The sequence below is a fragment of the Corylus avellana genome, chromosome 2 (assembly GCF_965113065.1).
Source record: "Corylus avellana chromosome 2, dhCorAvel1.hap1.2, whole genome shotgun sequence".
NCBI classification, from domain to species: domain Eukaryota; kingdom Viridiplantae; phylum Streptophyta; class Magnoliopsida; order Fagales; family Betulaceae; genus Corylus; species Corylus avellana.
Window position 1 is genome coordinate 1976734 of NC_142491.1, and position 23610 is coordinate 2000343.

General features: G+C 32.9%; 2 protein-coding genes and 1 long non-coding RNA gene across 3 annotated transcripts; 2 read left to right on the forward strand and 1 right to left on the reverse strand.

Moving 5' to 3' along the window:
* Positions 1–12966: 12966 nt before the first annotated feature.
* LOC148587177 (uncharacterized) lies at positions 12967–15325 on the forward strand. Its single transcript, XM_088513598.1, has 2 exons — positions 12967–13576; positions 14578–15325. Exons 1-2 carry the CDS (start codon positions 13244–13246, stop codon positions 15046–15048), a joined length of 804 nt encoding a protein of 267 aa, XP_088369724.1. The 5' UTR covers positions 12967–13243; the 3' UTR covers positions 15049–15325.
* Positions 15326–18037: 2712 nt separating this feature from the next.
* RTM2 (HSP20-like chaperones superfamily protein) lies at positions 18038–20267 on the forward strand. The gene is made up of 4 exons (XM_059578493.2): positions 18038–18256; positions 18931–19316; positions 19398–19580; positions 19685–20267. The coding sequence occupies exons 1-4, from the start codon at positions 18118–18120 to the stop codon at positions 20201–20203; spliced, it is 1227 nt and encodes a 408-aa protein (XP_059434476.2). The 5' UTR covers positions 18038–18117; the 3' UTR covers positions 20204–20267.
* An 891-nt stretch (positions 20268–21158) lies between these two features.
* Positions 21159–22357, reverse strand: LOC132175081 (uncharacterized). The gene is made up of 3 exons (XR_009439388.2): positions 22215–22357; positions 21985–22088; positions 21159–21501 (listed from the first exon to the last, which is right to left on the reverse strand). It is a non-coding gene; the product is annotated as an uncharacterized LOC132175081 (long non-coding RNA).
* Positions 22358–23610: the final 1253 nt, after the last annotated feature.

Consider the following 23610-nt stretch of genomic DNA (forward strand, 5'->3'; position numbering starts at 1 on the left):
TAGTATCAAAGCAAAAACTATTTCATAAGTTTGAGTCACAAAGGAGGCGACCCTTAAGTATAGTGTTAAGTCATATTGGTAGGGGTTACGTACCGGCAGTGAGGTTGTTGCCGCCGAGTCCCTGCCATTCGATCGTCCATCCACCACATTGATAGCCCAAGTTGTCTGCATGGCTCCCAGCAACAAGAATCTTAGGCACTTTCTTAGCCAGTGGCAACAGGGGCCCAGCAGATTCAGATTTGCCATTTTTCAACAACACAAGTGATTTCCTCACAGCTTCCCTAGCCAGTTCTCTATGCTCCTGATGAAAAGAGGGAATCTGATCAACTGGGGCATTAACCATTACAAATAACAAGCCATGTATTCCTTTTCTTTTCTCAGTTTTATTAAAAAAAAAAAAAAAAAAACTCTTGAGAATTTATCTGACCTTGCATCCAACTTTATCAACTAGACTGTAATCAGCCAGGGGGTTCTCGAAGAGACCCAAAGAAAACTTGACTCGCAAGATCCTCTTTACTGCATCATTTATGCGGCTCATTGGAATGACTTCCTTCTTAACCAGATTGGTCAGTTCATTGATAAATTCAGGGTAATCATAAGGAACCATCACCTGCAGAACATATGAAAGTCTCTCTCAACAATATGAGTTCTTGATAATCATAGCAACCTTTTCGGTTAAGCAATGAAAAAATGATATCAGTAACTATCCATTATGGCAGATTTCTATATCATCACCTATAAGAAATTTTACTTTTCTAGATGTTATACTACAATTTAAGATATATAGTGAAAGTATATATGAGAAGAAGACATCAAATAGTTGTTCAATGATTCTAAGCTTCTTCTTGCCCTCAACTTCATAGCACGTAAATCACCACTTATTCCAAAAATTTATAAGAAATAATAAATTTAATCATTTAATCAATATTTTAATAACATGCAAACAAAGCAAAAGCATTCTTCTGAACAATCAGCAAATAAGGAATTCTCAAAAGGGTGCACCTAATTTTGCAGACTCAGGATTAGAAGTTCTTTACAAGACTACAGAAAGATTTGTAATAGTATAGGAGTATTTGCAGGCACAAAGTTCCACCGAAAACATTTTTGGGGAACATTCCTTAAAGAAATCTTTGGCTAAGGTTTTGAACTTACCATGTCAACACCAGCTAGAATTGAAGTTTGAATAGAGTAAGTGTAGTTTGCATGTTCTGGATAGGTAATCCTATCAATTCCTTGCCAGTCTGAGATGACGAAACCCTGAAAAAGGTTAAGCCAATAATACTTATTTGTTAGAATTTAACATAAAATCCTAACGGAGGGGTGACATGCAAAATTTTGAAACACGGGAGCCCGACATTACAACTTTTTAAACTTCAAAAGTATGATTGTAAAAGTGCCAAAACGTCGGGGGGAGGGGGGCCGTTGGGAGGTTAAGTAAAGTTTTCCGAACAAAAGATTTCCATGAATTTTTTTTTTTAAAAAAAAAAAACAGAAAAGATAAAATAAATAGGAAAATGCCTTGAACTTGAGGGTGTCTTTGAGAAAGCCAGTGAGCATCTGACGGTTAGCATGCATCTTGAGTCCATTCAAACTGGAGTAGGAAGCCATAACGGTAGCAACACCCTTGATGATTGAGTCATAGTATGCAGGCATGTGGATGCTGTACAGACCATGCTGGCTAACTATGGTGTTGTTTTCATTTATGCCATTCACCGTTCCTCCATCACCAACATAATGCTTTGCGCAACCTGCCACCTTTTGCCTGTATATATGTAATCATCATAAATATGACCACATTTTTCAATTATATATATATATATATATATATATATATATATATATATAAGCTATTCAGCTTTTCATTATGGGATTGGAGTGTTATAATCTTTCTCTTTTAAATTTTTTACGTCATCGTTAAGGTCACATTATGCAGTGCTCTAGTACTACATGGTGATGGTATTACTAGATTACTCTGATACAATTTGTACTGACATAGAGAAAATGCTAGCCACATTTAAGTTATTACTTCAAAAGAAATAGTCAAATTACAATTGTAGCTTTCCTAAAATCACTTATAAAGCTCAATTTTACTTTTATATTGTGAAAGCATTCATATTTGGCTCAACAAATGTTTAGCTAAAAGATTACATTTTTCTATTTTTAGCTATAAACTTTTTCAAAGCAACTATATCTTAGCATTTTAACTATCAACTTTCACTTTTCAATTCAAAATATTATTTATTTATCTACTTCCTCATTTCCCAAAAAGAGAGAGAACAAGACTAGATTTTATTTATTTATTATTATATATACTGGGCCCAGCAAATTTGCTGAGCATTGTAGCGGCTCAAGAAATTCTTAGCTAGGGCTAGCCGGATGTGGGGTTTTTTTTGCTCCATGGCCAGATGTGAGTACTCTAAGAAACTACAATGTGGTACTTATTACTCCCATGAGTGTCCTTATCAAATTACCGACTCTATGTGAATTACTCTTCTTTTCAATATGAGACTCGAGTGTTACAATTTGTGTATAAGAGTTTTGGAGTTTATCATCTAATTAATGCATAGAATAAATACTTTTAATTAAGGTAACTTTGCTTGAAACAACTAAAGATGAAATTTATGTAAAGAAAATAAATGACAATTCTTACTTTCCACCAATATAAGGTTTTCCCTTTTTAAATGTCGGAGGAATATCCCCTTGCAAACCTGGGATGATCTCTGTCATCATCCGAACAATCTTGGGGTCCTCGCTATAGCTCTCATAGCACCGACCCCACCTTGGATCTCTGCAAACCTGCATTATTCAACAGTGAATGTTATTACAAAAGGCAAGAGAAATAAGTAACGACAATTTGTGTTTGGATGTCGGATTTCAGTTGTAGTGAGTTAATCATAACCTGATTTATTTAAATAAATGGATTAGATTCCTCAATCTTATCTCGCTAATTTTATGTTAAGTACTTCGTGTTAAGTTTACGAGTCGGGTAAAAAATTACTTGCTCTAGTTCAAATCATCTTCAATAGTTGCATTATTCACAAACATATTTATTTACCGCAATACATGGAGCGAAAGCGTATGGGATTCCAGTGGCTCGAACTTCAAGTGCAGTTGCTGCACCAATCCTTTTTACAAGATTCGGATCCCTAGTAGATCACAGAAAACATAAATATTGTTAAATTACCACTTATTCCAAAAATTTAACTTATAAAAAATGGTAGAAATCATTTAAATTAATAATTTAACATTTTCCTTCATCTTTAAACAAGTGAGACCCAACACATGAAATATTTAACTGATATAAGGTTAAACTAAAATTAGGATTCAAACTCATAACCATGGCTTATTCCAAACATTCAATCAAACTGATAAAAAATGTATACTTATCATTTAAACTAATATTCTAACACATATATAGCAGAGCGTAAAGAGTAAAGAATGATAATGATAGACCGATGAAAATTATCGGTTTGCTTGTGGAATAGAAAACAGGCACGTGGTAAATTCAAAAAACCAATGCAGCTGTAATAAGGCTAAATACTGGTAAAGAAAGAAAATTAACTATGAATTTCAATTAACAAAGGATACATAGCTATGAGTATAACAATAGCAAAAGCAAAATCAGTGTATCTTATGTGTCTAAAAGGGCAAGAACTGTTATAACATAATAAAATCAAATACACAACAAGAAATGAAATAAAATACATATACACAGAATGCATGTTAGTAGGTTTCTAGGCCAAACATAAGTTTTTAAACGAAATCATGAAAATTAATGGTTCCGTTTGAGAATGCATTTAAAATAATGGCAGTTTGAAAACGTAAAAAAACTTTCAAAGCAAATGATGCAGTTTTAAAAACTAAGCTTATATGAATATTGCGTTTTCATTAAATCAGACCACATGTTTTGAAATCGTTAAATCAAATGGACGATAAACGAGGCTTGCTCGATTGAGTCATAATATTAACGTTTTTATTATTATAAAAAAATAATAAATATTCACTTGCCTGGTGACTCCAAGGCCCACATTATGTGGGAAAATGGTTGCCTTGTAAACATTGTTGTGGCCATGAACAGCATCAATTCCATATATCATAGGGATTCCAAGACGGGTGGCAAGAGAACCTTTCTGAAATTCATTCACCATATCAACCCATTGCTGTGGAGATGCCTTTGGAGCGGGCACACTCCCTCCACCACTTAAAACACTCCCTATAAATAATTAATGCCCAATTTTGAATTTAATTATTCCAAAACCCTTTCTAAAACAATTAAGGCAAATTCATATGCAACCAACAATAGATCATGTCCACGGGTTTTGCAATGCCAGTATTCCATGTTTCAGGCCTTCTTCATTTTCAAGATATTCATATTAAATTTTTAAAAAAAAAATAAAAAAAAATTTCCATAAAATTAAAAGAGACTGAAACATAAAATATCGACATTGCAAATTTTAATAATTCGAGATTAGCATTGCAAAACTCGTGAAAGAAAGAGAAAACATTATAAACTATATATGCATATATATTAGTATATATATACCAATAAAGTAATTCTTCATGACATCGGCAGTGGCATTGAGCCTTTCAATTTGGACCATCTGGCCAATCTTTTCTTCAAGAGTCATTTGGTTCATGAGATTCTTCATCCTAGCACCAAGCCGTTGTTTTGGGTCTTTGTATTTCACATATCCTGTGCCTTCTGCCATGGATGCCCTCAAACATAATGCTAAAAACAAAAATCCCAACAAGGAGACTGATATTCTTCCCATTATGTCCCACTAAAATCCTGTAAATGTAGAAAAAGGAAAACTCAAACGAAAGTAATAAAAAACCAAGAACCCTAAAAGATGCAACGAAATCGAAAACTTGTCAGAAGTTTAAAAGTTAACCATTAAATTTGTAGGACCCACATAATTAATATTTTAAAAAATAAACCCGAGATAGAATATTTATATAATCCATTAAAAAAAAGCTTCATAAAACAGCAATGGAAACTCATATCTAATTTGAAAAACAAACATGAAAAAGAAACAAGAAAAAAAAAAGAATCGGATGTAGAAAAGTCGTTGAAAGATGATGGAACAGTTTCTACTTTGTATGGAAAGCTAAAGAATGATTAAACTGTGAAAACCCAAGAAGCATGTGGGAAATAAAAATCACAAAAAGGATCAGAAAAGAAAGCAAAGGAAGAACGTACAAAAACTTGCAGCAAAATGCTATTGTGAAGGTTTTAATCAGGGGTATATATATATATATAGAAACCTATTTCTTGAAATAGACTTGAGAAGATTTTTTTTTTTTAAATTAAAAAAAAAAAAAAAAAAAAAAAAGAAAAAAAAGAAAAGCCGGACAGCTTATAATTAGGAGACAGAAGCCAATTGTGGGACTAGTACTTATGTCTTATGTTTTTATGTTCGATTTCTCCTAGAACATAGCAGGGTGTTGTATATTTGTTTGATGGATAATGCTAGACATTCCAAAGAATTCTTCTCCAAATGCTTCTCAAATGATCTGGCAATCATTTTTTTTCCTTAAAAAATTCTCATTCTCTTTCCTTTATTTTCCACTCCTTTCCAAAATAGTGTTTTCCACATCATTTGAAAAGAATTTTGTTACAGCTAGCATCCTCAGGTTTGATATCAATAGATAATATCATAACTGTCTCCTGACCAATGAAAAATGGAACTTTAAAATCCCACGTGGTAATTGTTTTGGTCATTAAGTAGATAGGGCTAGCTTTTGCAGAAAGGTAATAGTTGCCTTTTGTTTTGTTTTGTTTTTTTTTTTTTTTTTCAATTTATTTTTTCATTAAATAATCCATGCACGACTTTATAAAGCATTCTAGGGTTAAGGGGAGAGAAAGATACCTTAATGAGATAATGACAGCAAGAAAGAGATTTTTATATCTCATCATCATCAAATAATTTGTGTTCACCTCAAATGATAATAATAATAATTTGTGTTAATCTATATGGCTTGGTTTGTTAAAATTTTTAATTTTTTGTCTCTCTCTCTTATTTAATTAAATGATTTCATATAATTATAAAATAAAATTTAAAGCTTGATATGATTTCAAATTAGATGTGAAACTTCAATTACATCAATATCCATCTTATAGTTTCAAACGTGTTGTAATTGGACCTCCAATATCTCTCTACTAATTAAAAGAGAGTAATATTATAAGTCTTTTTAGAGTCTTCCTAGAATCATCCCGAATGTGATGTGGCTTTTAAAATCACCGTTGAATTTGATATGTGATTTATTAACTTTTGATCTATTGGTGATATTAAAAGCCACATTACATTTAGGATGACTTTTAAAGGACTCTAAAAAAACTTATAGCATTTCTCATTAAAAGAAACAAAAACTTATAAATTGAAACAATTTATGTGAATACCAAATTGTATTTTATGTAGTTCAGACCTTATCTACGTTAGGATAAAGCCTTAAGGATAAGGATCCGGCTTACATGTTGTTATGTTGTAGTAAAAGTAATGGTTAAGTTTGAATTTCAAAGTTGACTTACTTTTAGAAGCTTTTAATAGGAGAGAGAAAATAAAGAGAGATTTTGAGAAATTTAATCTTAACCATTGTTTTTACTATAGCATACATGCTGTTTTTATGGATCCGATAAGGATAATACATTGTGCACTCTTACTCAAATGGATATTTTTAGAGGTGCAGTGTTAGGAAGCCAAACAAATGAACCCAGAAAAATTTTTTAACTGATGTGGCAGACAAGGGAGAGAGAATTGCATTTTTTTTTAATTTAAAAACCCTTGCCACGTCTTTTTGAAAAATTTTCTTAATTCATTTGTTTGGTTCCCTAGCACTTCTCTTTTAGAGTACGTAAGAGTTCTATTTATTGGAGAATTGGGATATAAGTATGGTAATTGTCAAATCTAATACCAATAATATTTTATATTTGACTACCATCATATTTGATTATAGGAAAATCAAATCCTATAATATATTTTAGGGATAAATGCAAGATCAGTCTCTGTTGTTAGCCTAAATTACAAATCGCTTCTTATGGTATCAAAATGAATTTAAAGATCCTTAGGGTATGCCAAAAAAATAATTTAGTTCCTGAAGTCAAATTCTGTTAAAACATTTAACGAATTCCGTTAAATGACACGTCAGCGCCAATAAAATGACGACACGTGTCACTCTTAGTAAAAAAAGTATAAACATATTAAAAATATAAATATATAAAACTAAAAAAAAAAAACTAAAAATTAATTTTTTTTTTTTAAAAAAAAAAAAGTGCTGCCCGTATGTCTGCTCCCACCATCCGTGGTGTCAAGAACCCCCATTGTTACCGCCCTGGTACTGTTGCTCTTCGGTGAGTCGGTTTTCCCCCTTCTTTGCTCTTATTTAGTGAATTTGTGTTATGGGTATAAGATTGCTTTTGTCTAGTCTAACACGTGATTTTCGTTCAATGTTATGTAGTGAAATCCGTAAGTATCAGAAGAGTATCGAGCTCCTGAAGAGGAAGCTTCTTTTCCAAAGGCTTGTTCATGAAATTGCCCAGGACTTCAAGGTGATATTTTCTCTTTTTTGCGTTGTTATGTAGATGGGTTTGGTTAAATCTTTTTTGGGTAATGATTTGTTGTGTGGGACATTTTGATTGCAGACTGATCTGCGTTTCCAGAGCCATGTTGTCTTGGCTCGATCTTCAGGTAGGTCTGTTTGAGGACACCATATGCCATATTGTCTTGGCTCTTTAGGATGGTAACCCGCTTGCCATCCATGCCAAGCGGGTTAACATCCTGCCAAAGGATATCCAGTTGACTAGGAGGATCTGCGCCGGAGGTGGTTCAGCCCAGCCCTTTCTTTTTTTGTTTTTTAATTTTTTTTAATTTTTTTTTTTTTTTTTAAGTTTATATACTTATATTTTTTTATTAAGACCGACGTGTCTCATCATTTTATTGGCTGATATGTCACTTAACGGAATTCGTTAAATGTTTTAACTGAATTTGACTTTAGAGACTAAATTGTTTTTTAACAGAATTTGACTTCAGTGACTAAATTGTTTTTTTGGCATACTCTAAAGACATTTAAATTCATTTTGATACCACGGGGAGCGATTTGTATTTTAGGCTAACCACAAGGACTGATTTTGCATTTATCTCTATATTTTAATACAAAAATAGAGTTATCTTTATCTGTGTCTTTTTTTTTTTTTTTCTTTTTTTTTTTTTAACTTTTTGGCATAATTATAAAGGATAAATGCAAAATCAGTCCACTTCGTCATGTGATAGGCCAATTATTAAAAAAAAAAAAAAACAGTCTAAAGTTTGGTCCTAGACCATAAAAAATAGTCCAAAAATGACTTTAAAAACAGTCTTTGTATTCAAATATACTCATGATGCTTCTTTTTTTTTTTTTTTTTTTTTGGAAGTTATATATAAACTCTTTAGGTCAATGTGTTTTTTTTAAAAAACTCTCTGTGTTTTTTTTTTTTTGAGAAATTTAGTCCCTGGGTAACTCAAAACTACTAAAAAACTCACTATCGTCAATTTTTGTTAACTGCCGTTAGTCCACTCAAAACTCCCCGCAGGCCACCCCAAACCACTTGGGGGTGGCCAGAGGTGGCACTTCAATTTTTTTTTTTTTTTTTAAGATTTAATTTTTTAAATTAAATTAATAAAAAATAAATATTTTAATTAGATAAAATGGAGAGTTTTGAGTGGACTAACGGCAGTTAACAAAAATTGACGGCAAGGAGTTTCTAGTAGTTTCGAGTTACCCAAGGACTAAATTTCCCAACAAAAAAAAAAAACTCAGGGAGTTTTTTAAAAAAAAAGTGCGTTGATCTAAGGAGTTTATATATAATTTCTCTTTTTTTATTTCCCCGCTACGAAATAATTACTTTAAAATGATTATAATATTAAGTAAATAATTATAATCTTACGAAGGTTTCATAGCATGTACATGTGGTGCAGATTCCTTTCATAACATGTGTGGTTGCTTTTTATAGGTTTCATAGCATGTGTGGTGTTTTAGCTCTTGGAATGTTTGCCGGAAATTGATACAGTAGATGACTAAAAAAGGAATAGTGCCAATACGTGTTTTTCTTTTGCTTTGTAAAAGTGCCACAATCAGCAGTGCCTTATGCCTTCATGAAACCTAAGAGATGTAGTGCTCCAACATTGAGTAAGCACAAGCTCTCGGCTAGGTGCTAGCAATATAAGCTAGCTTCTTAAGCTATTTTATTTTAAATTTAAATTTTTAAAAAATATTTACATAAGCTAATCTTGGTCTAACCAAAGAATGCTCATTACAAATCTTTTAATTTTTTTTTTTTTAAGAAACTGCTTAACCGCTAACCATTTAATTAACCGCTAACCGGGTGGTTAACTGCCTAACGGTTAGCGAATGCGGTTAATAATATTTACTAACCACCTAGGCAGTACCCGTAACCGCATGATCGCCCCTAATGGAAATGGACAATCTAATATGTATAGAGTTGAAAATTGCTAATCTTTGTGAATATTTTTAATTTGTTAACAAATTATTATTACATAATTTTTTCTATTTTTCATTTTGGGTTTCTTAAATGGGTTGTGTCGGGTTACTTACTAAGAACACGGGTCATGTCGGGTCTACCCGATATGACCCGGTTATTTTAAACGGGTCGTATCGGGTTACCCAACTATTTTTTGTGTTATAATCGTGTCAAACCGGTTGACCCGTTTAGCTAAACGGGTTGTGTTCATGTATAGGTTAATCGTGTCACGAGTCTTTAAGGGTCATAATCGTGTCTACCCATTTACCCGTTTTGCCAGCCTTAAAGGTGACAACTGTAAAGAGAACCGACAAGAAAGTATAAGGGACCATCAAATAAATATTAATATATTGCTCCGGCTTAAGCACAAGCCTAAACACCGGCGTAAGGGGACACGTGGCAGAGATCCCCCCACCCACATGGCTTCATGATTTACTTTATCTTTAGGTTTATTATATTAATCCTAGGCTTAGTCATATTAACCATTAAATAAGAAAAGTCAGTGGGCAGTGAGCCAGAAGGAATAGGATCCTCTCCAGTTCATGGCTGAGATTTCTTCTTAGAAATCTTACAGCTACAAATAGGACATATGTCCCACTACAAAAAAATAATAAAAAAATAATATTTCAGATTAAAAAAATAATAAACAAATTAATAAAAAAATAAGGGGTAGCTGGTCACCCCATCTTGGCCATAAAGGGTGGCCGAACCACCCCATTTAAGTAGGGGGTGGCTTGAGAGTCACCCCAATGGCCGACCAAGGGTGGCCAGACCACCCCATGACCCTTGGAGGTGGTCCAACCACTCCCAAGGGCCAAAACAAATTTTTATTTTTTTAATTTTTTATTTTAGATCTGGCCTTTGGGTGGCCAGCCACCCCTTAATTTTTTATAATTATTTTTTAAAAATATATAATATTTTATTTTTTTTATTAATGAAATAGATGTCTTATTTATGGAAGAGATCTTAACCATTAACTGGATATTCTCCAGTCCATAATGGACTGAAAATGATCCTCTTCCACTTTATTTACTGTTTTTGAGGTGTTTGTTAGGGTGTATCACCCACCCTTTTTGTAATTTTAGTTTAATGTCACATATGAAAGAAAAGATAATTGTAAACGAAATTAAAGACAAAGCGGAATAAAGAAAATAAGAAACAATAATTTACGTGGCTCGGTCTAAGATTTACGTTCACCAAATAAAAGACCAAATGGCTACATTTTTTTTTTTTTTAAGTTGCTACATTTTATTCTTATTCCTTGATATTGTTACAATACAAAAGACTCATATTTATAAAAGAATTAGGGGTAGATAATCTAATTTGATTATTGTCAAATCTAATTACAATCGAATCAATTAGATTTAGTTATCATCAAATCTGATTACGAAAAATTACAACTAATTAGAATCAAATTCCCTAATATATTCTTACAATATAATGGTGAAACTGCTCAGAAAAAACTGGCAAAGAAAAATCAAATCCTCTTTCACATTTTTTATTGAAACAATAAAACAAGAAGCAGTGCACGATTTTATGGTCAACCAGTTTGAGTCTGAAAGTAATAATGCATACCTAACATCTGCTTATGTTCTTCAAGCCGCCTGAATATTCTTTGGGAAATAAATGTAGATTGAAATGCATAAGAGTCTCTTATTCGGCATGTTTCGGGACTTTTCAAAAGTCCTTATCATTCGTTTCTAGATCAGAAATTAAATGACTTAATTGACTTGAAAAAGACAATGAAAGCAAACAAAGAACAAAACAAAAAATTAGATTATAATTAGGAAGTTAGGACATGGTCAAAGTTCTGAACAAGGACTTAGAAACTCTGCCTGCTACAGCATCAAAAGAGTGCGCATTTGTCAATATTATAGAATCAATCAATCATGAATATTCGTCGAACTTTCAAAGTTAGTACTATTAGGCTTTTTGCGATATCCTATTGGGGGACGGAATCACCTCTATCTTCATATAATTCAATCTTGAAATTGGATGGATGCCGTAGATCATCAACTTAATTGGCTGTTTGATCATTGTCGAACTTGCAAAAATTCAGTTGAAATCACGCAAAAATGACATGAGGCCTTCATCTTATTCGGCTTTGTTACCAAATTTTAAGGGCAGGGCCTTGTAATAATTGATTGTTTAAGTTATATCTAATCTCATCTAACCATTCTCACACCCTTTTTTGTTTGCTAACACCAAATCAACTATTTCTCAAAGCTAACTTTTTTTCAAATATATAATATGTATTATTATACCATCATATCTCTTAAAGTCACCAACTAAATTAGCAAGCTATTCTAAACCTTAGGATGTAATGATCTCAAATAAAAATTTATTCTTATAATACTCATATAATTCATAAATTCTTCAAGAACAAATCTCATTACTTAATATAAATATTAAAGTAATATTATCTTCAAATTAATATCTTCAAATGAGGATTTTTAAATTTAGGGCGCTACATTAAGGATGGCCGGAGAAAGGACGCCAGCTGGCTGTTGTGGATCGGACTGGGCTGTCGAAAAATACGTTGCTTGCGCCGGAGAGGGTGACCGAGCCAGACCCACGGCGCTGGCCGTGGGTGGCTGGTCTGGCCAGCCGTGGGTCAGACCCACTGCCTGCGCTGGCCTCTGGGTCTCTTATCTTCATTCTCTTGTCTTCATCCAGTGAATTGGGGTGTAGTTTAATTTTGTGCACTTGTTGTGCTTGTGCTTATGTGGCAGTTGCTGATTGGGGCTGTAAAGAGGTGGTTTTAAGGATCAACTGGACCAAAGTTAAATTCATATATGAATTCCATAGAGAAAAAAAAATATATAAACATCTCAAAGCATGTATAAATGAGTCATGATTCAGAGCACGCCTGGCATGCTTCAACAGTGAAGCACGCCAGGCTAAAATTTTTTTTTTTCTTTTTTTTAAAAAAAATTAAAATAATAAAATAGGGTAAAGATATTGAGCACGACCGGCGTGCTTCAACAGTGAAGCACGCCGGCCGTGATTTTTTTTTTATATATTATTTTATTATTTTAATTTTTTTGAAAAAAAAAAAAAAAAAAATTTTAGCCTGGCGTGCTTCACTGTTGAAGCACGCCGGCGTAAGTTGTATCACGACTCAATAAAATAATAAAAAAATAAAAAAATCACGGTCGGCGTGCTTCACTGTTGAAGCACGCCGGCCGTGCTCAATATCTTTACCCAGTATAAATCGATAAACACATGTTGGCCAGTAGAATAATTAAATTCATTGCATGTGGTCTATGTGGACCCAACGTCAAATCTTATTTAATAGTCATCTCTTCCACCTTTGTGTAGAAGACCCAACGTCAAATCTTATTTAATAGTCATCTCTTCTACCTTTGTGTAGAAGACCCAACGTCAAATTTAATAGTCATCTCTTCTACCTTTGAGTAGAAGACCCGACGTCAACTCTTATTTAATAGTCATCTCTTCTACCTTTGTGTAGAAGACCCAACGTCAAATCTTATTTAATAGTCATCTCTTCTACCTTTGAGTAGAAGACCCAACGTCAACTCTTATTTAATAGTCATCTCTTCTACCTTGTGTAGAAGACCCAACGTCAAATCTTATTTAATAGTCATCTCTTCTACCTTTGTGTAGAAGTGTTGAACACTTTGCTCAAAAAAAAAAAAAAAAAAAAAAACAAGAAGTGTTGAACACTTGTATCTATCTGGAGAGAGAGAGAGCAAAGTTTTCTTAACCATGGCGGCTTCCTTCTTGCTGAGATTTATCTTCCCACCACCCCTTTCTCTGTTCATCACAGGGATGTCAGTGTTTAGCTTAACATCCTTAGCTGTTACTGGGTTCTCCGAAGTAAAAGGAGAGCACTTGCAGTATTCCAAGTTTTGGAATGTAAATTCTCCAAACAATGGAAGAAAGCAAATTAAAGTTTCTGGCAGAACAGGCATGCTCATTCTTTATACTCCCGCATTTCTTGCTGGTCTCGCATCCTTTGTTCTTTTCCAGCATCAGGATGTCCGATTTCTATTGCTCGATGCAGCTCTAACCCTTCATTTCTTCAAGAGGGTCTTTGAGGTAAAATTACATATGAACTCTAATTTACTGCAGATTTGATTCTCAACAATGTGGTTTACTTGATTGTATTATTAGATTCTGTGGCGGAGCAAGACGTTTCAGAATTCAGGGCCGTAAAAAAAAAATTTCGTATCCTACACGATTTTTTTTTTTTTTTTTTGCATCCAAAAAATTTTTTTCACACTGAAAATTTAGTAATTCACACCATATATGAATCACAAAAAAAATATCTATAAAAGTTCATAAATATATGCTCAAATTGATATATTAAAAATATAACATATCCGCACTATATCAAAAAGACAAAAATACAAAAAGGGAGAGAACTAATAGGCCAGTGCGTGAGAAAGAGGAAAAAGAAACAATTTTTTTTTTTTTTTAATAACTTGTGGGGCCATAGAGGATGGTCCGGATGGAGCAGACCAGCAATAATTTTTTTTTTTGTTTTTTAATACTTGGAGGGGCCTATGTAGCTGATCGTGTGCTCAATAGATGGACAAGTGCTCAAATTTTCTATTTAAAAAAAAAAAAAAAATTCTTTGTGGGGGCCCTATGTAGCTGGACCAGTGTTTAATGGCTGGACTATTGCTCAAATTTTTTTTTTAAATATTTCTTGTGGGGCCGTGGCCAACTCTAGCCTATATGTGGTTCCGCTACTGATTAGATTAGTGCTTTAGTTGATGTGACACTGACTCAGAACAGATTTTTGATGTCTTCCAACAAATTTTCTTTGATTGTGAATTCGATTTTCTCCTGGTATTTTTTGCCTACAAACAGTGTATGTGTCAATAGTTAATTTTTTACATTGTACTCAAAATTAGCTTGATGTTTGAGAGAGAGAGAGAGGGGTGCTGAAGACCAAAAAAAAAAAAAACATTGCTGCCCATATAGCTACTCTAATCGAACCATGTTAAATTCTTATTGACTTAATTTGTTTGGATTATAACAGCCAATTAGTGCTTTTTTTACTAAAGTTTCCTTTGTGTTACCATGTTTTATAGGTGCTATTTGTTCACAAATACAGCGGGGGGATGATTCTTGATTCTGCAATTGTTATCTCTCTTGGTTACTTCTTGTCAACTGCAACCATGATCTATGCCCAACACCTAACACAAGGGATCTCAGAGCCACCAGTTGATTTGAAGTATCCTGGAATCTTGCTGTTTCTTATTGGAATCAGTGGCAACTTCTACCACCATTACCTCCTCTCCAAACTAAGGGGAGAGGGTGAGAGAGAATATAAGATTCCCAAGGGTGGTTTATTTGACTATGTGATTTGCCCACATTATCTTTTTGAAATTATAGGTTTCTTAGGGATCTCATTTATCTCTCAAACGTCCTATGCATTCTCTTCCACTCTGGGCACTATCTTTTACCTGATGGGAAGGAGTTATGCGACTAGGAGATGGTACCTCTCAAAATTTGAAGATTTCAGTGAGGATGTCAAGGCCCTCATTCCATATGTTTTCTAGGAGATGGTACCTCTCAAAATTTGCAGATTTCAGTGAGGATGTCAAGGCCCTCATTCCATATGTTTTTTAGTTTTTATATATATATATATATATATAGAAAGTAATGTTGTTTGATGAATGGGCACCTTTAGTACATCTGTTAGTTCACAGAAGTTGTTCACAGCTTGAGGTCTTAGATAGATTCGTTACTGTAATACTACTGAATTTTATTTCTAATTTGGGAATGTATTTGACGAATATATTAATGGAATTTGGAAATCTGAGTTATAGGATTGAAGTGAATGAATGAAAATGGTAATCTGGTTGACAGAATTGAAATGATGAATGAAGAAAATGGACTGAATGGAATAGGAAATTGGACTGATTGAGGATAGTCCCAACCTTCTTACAAGACTAAAATTGGTTCATCAACACTTTTTTAAAAAAAATAGTAGATTATTGTATGACTGATATACAACTATAAATTGTCGGCGAATACGGCCATAAGGGGTGGCCGGACCACCCCATTTAAGCTGGGAAGCCACCCCAATGGCCAGCCAGGGGTGGCTGGACCACCCTATGGCCCTTGGGGGTGGTCCGGCCACCCCAAGGGCCAAAACAATTTTTTTTTTTTTAGATATGGCCTTCGGCCACCCTCAGCCCCAAGTCGGGTGGCCCAGCCACCTTCAATGGGTGGCCAGTCACCTCTTAATTTTTTATAATTATTTTTTAAAAATATATAATATTTAATTTTTTTTTATTAATGAGATAAATGTCCTATTTATGGAAGAGATCATAACCATTAATTAAATATTCTCCAGTCCAAAATGAACTGAAGAAGATCCTCTTCCACTTTATTTACTGTTTTTGAGGTGTTTGGTAGGCTGTATCACCCACCCTTTTTGTAATTTTAGTTTAATGTCACATATGAAAGAAAAGATAATTGTAAACGAAATTAAAGACAAAGCGGAATAAAGAAAATAAGAAACAATAATTTACGTGACTCGGTCTAAGATTTACGTTCACCAAATAAAAGACCAAATGGCTACATTTTTTTTTTTTTTTTTTTTTTTTAAGTAGCTACATTTTATTCTTATTCCTTGATATTGTTACAATACAAAAGACTCATATTTATAAAAGAATTGGGGGTAGATAATCTAATTTGATTATTGTCAAATCTAATTACAATCGAATCAATTAGATTTAGTTATCATCAAATCTAATTACGAAAAATTACAATTAATTAGAATCAAATTCCCTAATATATTCTGACAATATAGTGGTGAAACTGCTCAGAAAAAACTGGCAAAGAAAAATCAAATCCTCTGTCACATTTTTTATTGAAACAACAAAACAAGAAGCAGTGCACGATTTTATGGTCAACCAGTTTGAGTCTGAAAAGTAATAATGCATGCCTACCATCTGCTTATGTTCTTCAAGCCGCCCGAATATTCTTTGGGAAAGAAATGTAGATTGAAATGCATAAAAGTCTCTTATTCGGCATGTTTTGGGACTTGTCAAAAGTCCTTGTCATTCCTTTCTAGATCAGAAAATTAAATGACTTAATTGACTTGAAAAAGACAATGAAAGCAAACAAAGAAATGTTCTTCAAGCCAACTAAAGGAATAAGAGACTTTTACTAAAGGAATAAAGGAATAAGAGAAAAGTTGGGTTAAAGTTGTGTCAAAAAGTTATGTTTCTTTCATTTCTCTTTTAAATAACGTTTATATTTTAATTATTTAATTTATATTCTAATGTAAATAACTAAAAAGTATTGGTTCATATTACACACCCGAACTGTGGATGGTGATTTGAAACTACTCAAATTGGAATTCCGGATAAGAAAGTTGTGGATGATTCCACTTGGATCGGGTTAATCATACATACCTTCTTGGCTGTGTGTACCACTTTTAACCACGTGGATGAGTTGAATAATTGAATATTATTACGTCATGGAAAATGCTAAAAGCAGAACTATTTTGCTCAACTTTTGGCCAATTTTTATCTTATTTTTTAATTTAAAAAATAACAAAATTAAAAATAAAAAAAAATTTGAAGCAATAATTTTTATTTTGGTTATTCTTTTTTTTTTGGTATTTTTTTAAAAATAAAAACTGTATTTTGCTTCAGAAAATTTTTCCTTATTTTTTAATTTAAAAAATAACAAAATTAAAAATTAAAAAAAATTTCTGAAGCAATAATTTTTATTTTAGTCCTTCTTTTATTTGGTATTTTTTAAAAAAATAAAAATTGTATTTTTCTTCATAATAATGACCATTTAAAAAAAAATTAGAATTGTAAGGATGATATATTCCGGTTAGAGAAGCACCTTTAGTCACATGATTAGAAAAGTTTTTGTTTTTTGATAGGTAAAAGGAACATTCTTTAGAAAAGTTAGAATTGTAAGGATTAATTTGAATGCTATTGTTTGGGCTGATATTGGATATTCCGGTTAGAGAAGCACCCAAATTAGAGTAAAGAGAGGGGCTTACAATGACTTGAGATTAAAATTGTCCCAAAATTCTAGAGTTTCTAATTTTGATAATTGAAGTATTTTTGCAGAATAATAATTTATTGAAAAGAAAAAATAAATAAATAAAGCCTCAAACATGAAGAGCGTACAAGAGATACAATAATCCTAAGATATGAAAAATCCATAGAGTAAACTGGATCTAAAAGATTTGAAAAAGGGAAATTAGAAGCATAGATTACAGCCTAGTGATGCACGCCTTGAAAAAGTGTAGAGACCAAACAAGGAACTATTTTGCTGGGTAAACAAGGAACTCTCTTGCCTTTATTTGTAGAAGAAGTTATACCATGATTTGGAGACAATTTGAAGCCCATAAAACATCACAAGTACCCCCAAAGCAACCAAAAAGGAATAAATAGCCTGAGAAGCCCACATAAATCATAACAAAACCAACGCAACCAAAAAGGAATAGTCTCATTCATAAGAAAACTCAAACACAAAGACAACATTTGATCTTAAAAGTGTCACATGTATAAAAAGGTCCACAAAACCATCATCTTTTTCATCCAAATTAAAGCATCATATTTTGTCTGCAAATAAAGAAAAACAAAGCAAGAGAAATGGCTATGAGGCAAAGATCTGGAGGAGTTACTGCTACCCTTCCACGACAATCTGCCCTTTCTACACATGAGGATTTCGAGCCAAAGTCAGAGCGGAAGGAAGAAGCAGCAGCTACTGTTATAGTTATTCATCTTCCAGGTGTGTTTTTCTTTTTTTCTTCCATGAATATATTTATTTAGGTAAGTTTCAAATTAATTAAGACTCTTCTATTTCTTCCAATCGGGTCTAGTAAATTGATGTGTGCGTGTTCAAAATGCATGCGAGTCTTTCATACATTTTGTCACATGTCAATTTAATAGATTGGGTCGAAAAAAACTTTATTCAACTCAGTTTGATAAAAAAAAAAAAAAAAAAAAAAAAAAAAAAAAAAAAAAAAAAAAACTTTGTTTATATATATATATATATATATATAGACTTATATACTTATTACATGTTTTGAAATCGCTATTTTTAAAATTGCACTTGTTTTGTTTAGGTTTACAACTTAAAAAAGTACGATTTTAAAAATAGCGATTTCAAAACGTGTAATTTGAAAACTCGATTTTTAAAAACACAGTTAAATGTCTGGTAAATTGCAGTTTAACCTTTAAAATCGTGTCTGAAATTTAAAAACGTAAATTTTTCTACATTTTTCAAATCATAATTTTTAAAAAAAGGCACTCCCAAATGATTCATTTTTTTATAATTTGATTTAAAATTGTACTTTTGATCTACAAAATCACATTGTCAAACTCGCTCTAATCGAATGGCTATCAATTTTATATATAAACTTAATTGGTATTTTGAATGAATTAACTCTTTTGCCTTTTCAGGGTTTGTGAAGGAGAGAGTACAAATCACATTTGTGCAAACCCCTCGTATCTTAAGAGTTAATGGAGAGCGACCACTTGCAGACAATAATAGATGGAGCCGTTTCAACCAAGCTTTTCCAGTTCCAGAAAATTGTGACGTTGATAAAATTGAAGCCAGGTTTCATCAGGGAAGTCTCACAATCACCATGCCCAAGAAGGGCATTCGTCCAGCTGAAGTAGCTAAAACAATCCAAAACCCTACAAGCACTCCAAATTCTGGAGCAGATCAGCCAAAGCGTCAAGAAGTTGCAGAGGAGATTCCTCCTCCTAAGCCTACTTCAGCTAAAACAGAGCCCCAAAGAGCTCCAAGTCCTCCGAAGCCTGTTGCGGAGCCAAAGCTTCAAAAGGTAAATTTAATTATTTAATTAATACTTTAACGTTTTTTTCATGAAATAGTAAATTTAATCATTTAATTAATATTTTAACAGGATTTAGAGGAAATTTTTCGCAAGCCTACTTCTGTGACAACAACTCAAAAAGTTCCGAGCCCTCCGAAGTTTGCGGCGGAGCCAAACCCTCAAAAGCCTACTTCAACTTCCGGGGTTGAAAAACAAAGGGATGAGAAGATAGCCCAGTCTCAAAGCCTTGCGAAAGCTTTTACCGAGCTAAAGGTATTGTTAAATTACCATTTATCTCAAAAACTTAAACGAAAAAAAAAAAAAAAAAAAAAAAAAAAAAAAAAAAAATTAATCAAATACTTTGACATGTGCAAAAGGGTGCGGGAGACATTCCATCAACTTCAACTTCCATAGATGAAAGACAAAGGGTTGCTTGGAGCCCTCAAGCACAAAAGGGTCAAGATCCAACTCCTCCAAAAGCTGCTTCAACAACAACAGATAGACAAAAGCAAAATGACATTGATCAAAAGTCCATCGAAAAGAAGGATACATTGGTTAAGGGAAATGGGAAGGATAAAGAAACAAATGAATTTGAGAAAGTTGTGGAAAGGAATATGGCCAAGGGAAAGCAAACTGTAGAGAAAATTGCAGAGTCTGTAATGGCAGAAAAGGCTATCATAAAGAATATTTTAGAGAAGGGAAAGGAGAAGAAAAAGGGATCTGCAGAAACAGGAATAACGGAGAAAATGAAGAATCTAGCAAACAAGAAGCTGAATAAAGAAGAAAAGCAGAGTCTGATAAATGTTGGAGCAGCAGTTCTTGTGATTGTGGCACTTGGGGTTGGAGTTTATGCATCCTACCGCTATAGCTCCTCTGGAAAAGCTGAAAAATCGTAATTTTCATTCTCATATGTTAACATAATAAGCATTGATCTGTAATTTATAAACTACCTCTGAGTTTCATTTGTGTTGTAAATTTGTAATACATGGCCTGCATCGAAATCTTAATGAGATGTGTACTGATGCTTTGACATGTTCTGTCGCTAATCATGTGTTATGCTCTGCATGTTTCTTGTTCTTGTTATAATCCTTTTAAAGTACCCGATACCCTGGAGAATCACTCATCGGTGTAAGCTGATAAGGAATTATGAATTTAATCATTAATTTGCAAGGAATTAATCTTTCTCCCTGTGAAAACCGAAGACATGATTACTAGCAACTAACGTTAAAGAGGATATTTACAAGCAACTAGCGTTAATAGCACCTTTATTACCTCTGATTTTAGGAGAAACACCAACCTATTTAAAGGTAAAGTAGGTCCTTTTTTTATTAACATCAGGGACGAAAAAAATAAAAATAAATAACTGAAAATGATTTTTCATTTAAATTGAGTTTGAAGAATTAAACTGACGTGTCTAAAATGCACGTAAAATTAAAAATGGTGTGAGGATTACATGCATTTTAAAAGCATGTCAATTTAATAAAGCTATCATTTTTCTGTTTTGTAGGATTATCTCAATATTTTATAATGTTGATATGGCAGTCTCAATTAACCCTTGAATATATATATATATATTTTAATAAAGACGTTAGTTAAAACTTTCACGTCAACACTGTGAGATATTTGTGAGATAAAAATGTAGTATATAGCATTACTCATTATTTATATAGTAATACTACATATTATACCTCCATCCATCTTATCTTACTGAGTTGATGTGACAGTGTCCATTTTATCCCTTATTAAAAAGAAAAGAGAAAAAAAAAATCCAAAAACTTATGGGTACTACCACATCTGTCTAGTGGGACGGAAGTGTAGTAAATAACATTTATCTTATTTATTGGCGTGAAATTCATACGCACACTTGCATTCCAACGCATGCAAACTAGTAAGGAAGTCGCAATCTCCACCAAGGTTTCTGATAAGGTTTTGCTTAGGATGGCGGTAATGCAGGTGAAGATTCGGGTGTGCCGGCCGACATCCTCTTCGTCAAGACACTGATCAATGATCATCAGCTTTTGGTCTGCGTAATCGCCATGCCATTGACATATGTAATATTTGTTCCCCGGAGTTGTCAAGGTTATCTTGTCATTGCCACTGTCGAAGGCTCCCATGTTTGGAGAGGCAAGGCACTTATCATACCCAGTAGCATTGACTACGATGACATTGTGCTCATCCTTAGCATAGTTGAAAACTGGTGAAAATAACAGCAAAAATTTAAATTATACAAGTACTTTGGAGTAAACTAAACTGGTTAATTTCTTGTCTTATTTGTTGACTAGATTAATTTTCCGTTTCTTGCATTCATTAGTCGATGTGATAAATGAGCGAGAATAGTATAATTACTCTTGAGTGAATATTGTTTGAATTAATGGCTTTCTTTTTCTTTTTCTTTTTCTTTTTTTTCTTTTTTCTTTTTTGGAAGTGACTGGTGTAAAAAATCAATTAAACACGTCATGTTAGCTAGTTGAGATGGGTATAAAATGTATATTAATAATTTAAAACATGTTATGCCAACCAATTAACATGGGTTTGATAAATGTGTGAAATGTGGTATTACTCTTCACTCAATCACCCAAGTTCAAATTACTTCAGAAGCGAAATAGAAAAACACAAACAACAAAAAGAAAATTCCTGCAGTGTATTTTCTTTGTAGTGCTGTTGTTGGAGAGCCTACCTTTATTTCAATTTGAAGATTATTCACTCACTCTTCCTTTCGGATCAGGAGCAGAAACGATCCTCTCCTCTAATATTGAGTTCTGGAAGTGTATATTTGACTCACTGACATACAAAAAAATAAATAAATAAAAGATAATCATCTCTTGTAAAGCAACCTGCAGAAGATCAAGTTTTGAAGAATTATGGTTAAAAATCTAAAGTCCAAGATTGCTAGCTAGGATTAATTACCTAATATGTCTCCGACATAAAGTTTCTTGCCATCAGCCCATGAATAGAAATCAACGTCAGAATTCCAGCCTTCGCAGGCAGAACCAGGAATGCAATCACAGAAGCAAGAGCAATCGCACCATGTTAAGCTACTTCTTGTTGAATTCTCCCTGATAACAACACATGAAAAGCTGGTCGTGTTTTGTACTATTATGAAAAAGTTGGCAAGAGGAGGGTAATCCTAAGACGAGTAATGCTAAATGTCTTTCCCCTGTCTTTTTGTATCTTTCTAAAACTGAAGTAGCTTTAAAATCATCAATGAATTTGTGATAAATCATTATTAAATTTTGATCCAATGACATAGCTTTAAGAACCACGTCAATTTTGGAGAGACAAAAAAAAACGTAAAGAGGACACCTTGCATTACTCTCCTAAAACAAGCTAATAGCTGTTGTTTAGTGCTTTGGTCTCATCACTTTTATGAAACACAGCTAAACTATATTAGTGTTTTGTGCTTTCCAATGATCACCAAAGTAAACTATATTAGGAGGTAATCCCAAATTGACTCTAAGTAGCTATCTATATGTCCGTTTGGATTTACAATTTCAAAACATGTCATTTAAAAAAAATATATATTCAATTTGAAATATTTGGATAAAATTATAATTTAGTCTTTAAAATTACAATTTAGCCTTTAAAATCGTGCATTTTCAAAAAATTTGCTTGCGATTGAAAAATGTAAATTTTTCTATATTTTCAAATCACAAATTTTTGAAAATGCACTTCTAAATAATAACTTTTTTGCGATTTAGTTAATTGCACTTTTTATCAGCAAAATCACAATGCCAAAAGCACTCTAAATAGCCTCAGGCCCTCAACTTACAGAAATCCTATTTGTGTATGGAAATCACTAACTGAACCCAGAAACTAGCTACACAATCTCAGGTCCTCAGCTTACAAAATTCCAACTCTATGCACTTACTTTGATGGGTTTATTAATATTCAAGTAAATAATCAAGAAGAGTTTTGCTAAGGTATTACAACTTTTAGTTACAAATTGGCCCAACAATTCATAGTTTCAGTAAGCATGAGGGCAGCTTTGTTGAAAGAAAATGAGGAATGAAAAGATAAAATAACACATACTCCCACTTTCTTACACCTACTTCTCCACACCCCCATAAGTAACTTTTAAAACCACCATTAAATTAAAAAAATTCATTCCAAATCCAATGTTGTTTGTTTTAAAAGCTACTTATGAGTGAAGAAGTAGTCTAAGTAAGAAAATGTGTAGCATTACTCATTTGTCATTCATGTACTCGTAATCATTTCACTAATTATAAACTTTGTCTCAATTTGTAATCAAGTTGCAGTACCCCCAAGCATTTTCCAATAAAGAATAATATCAAATCGAATTCCC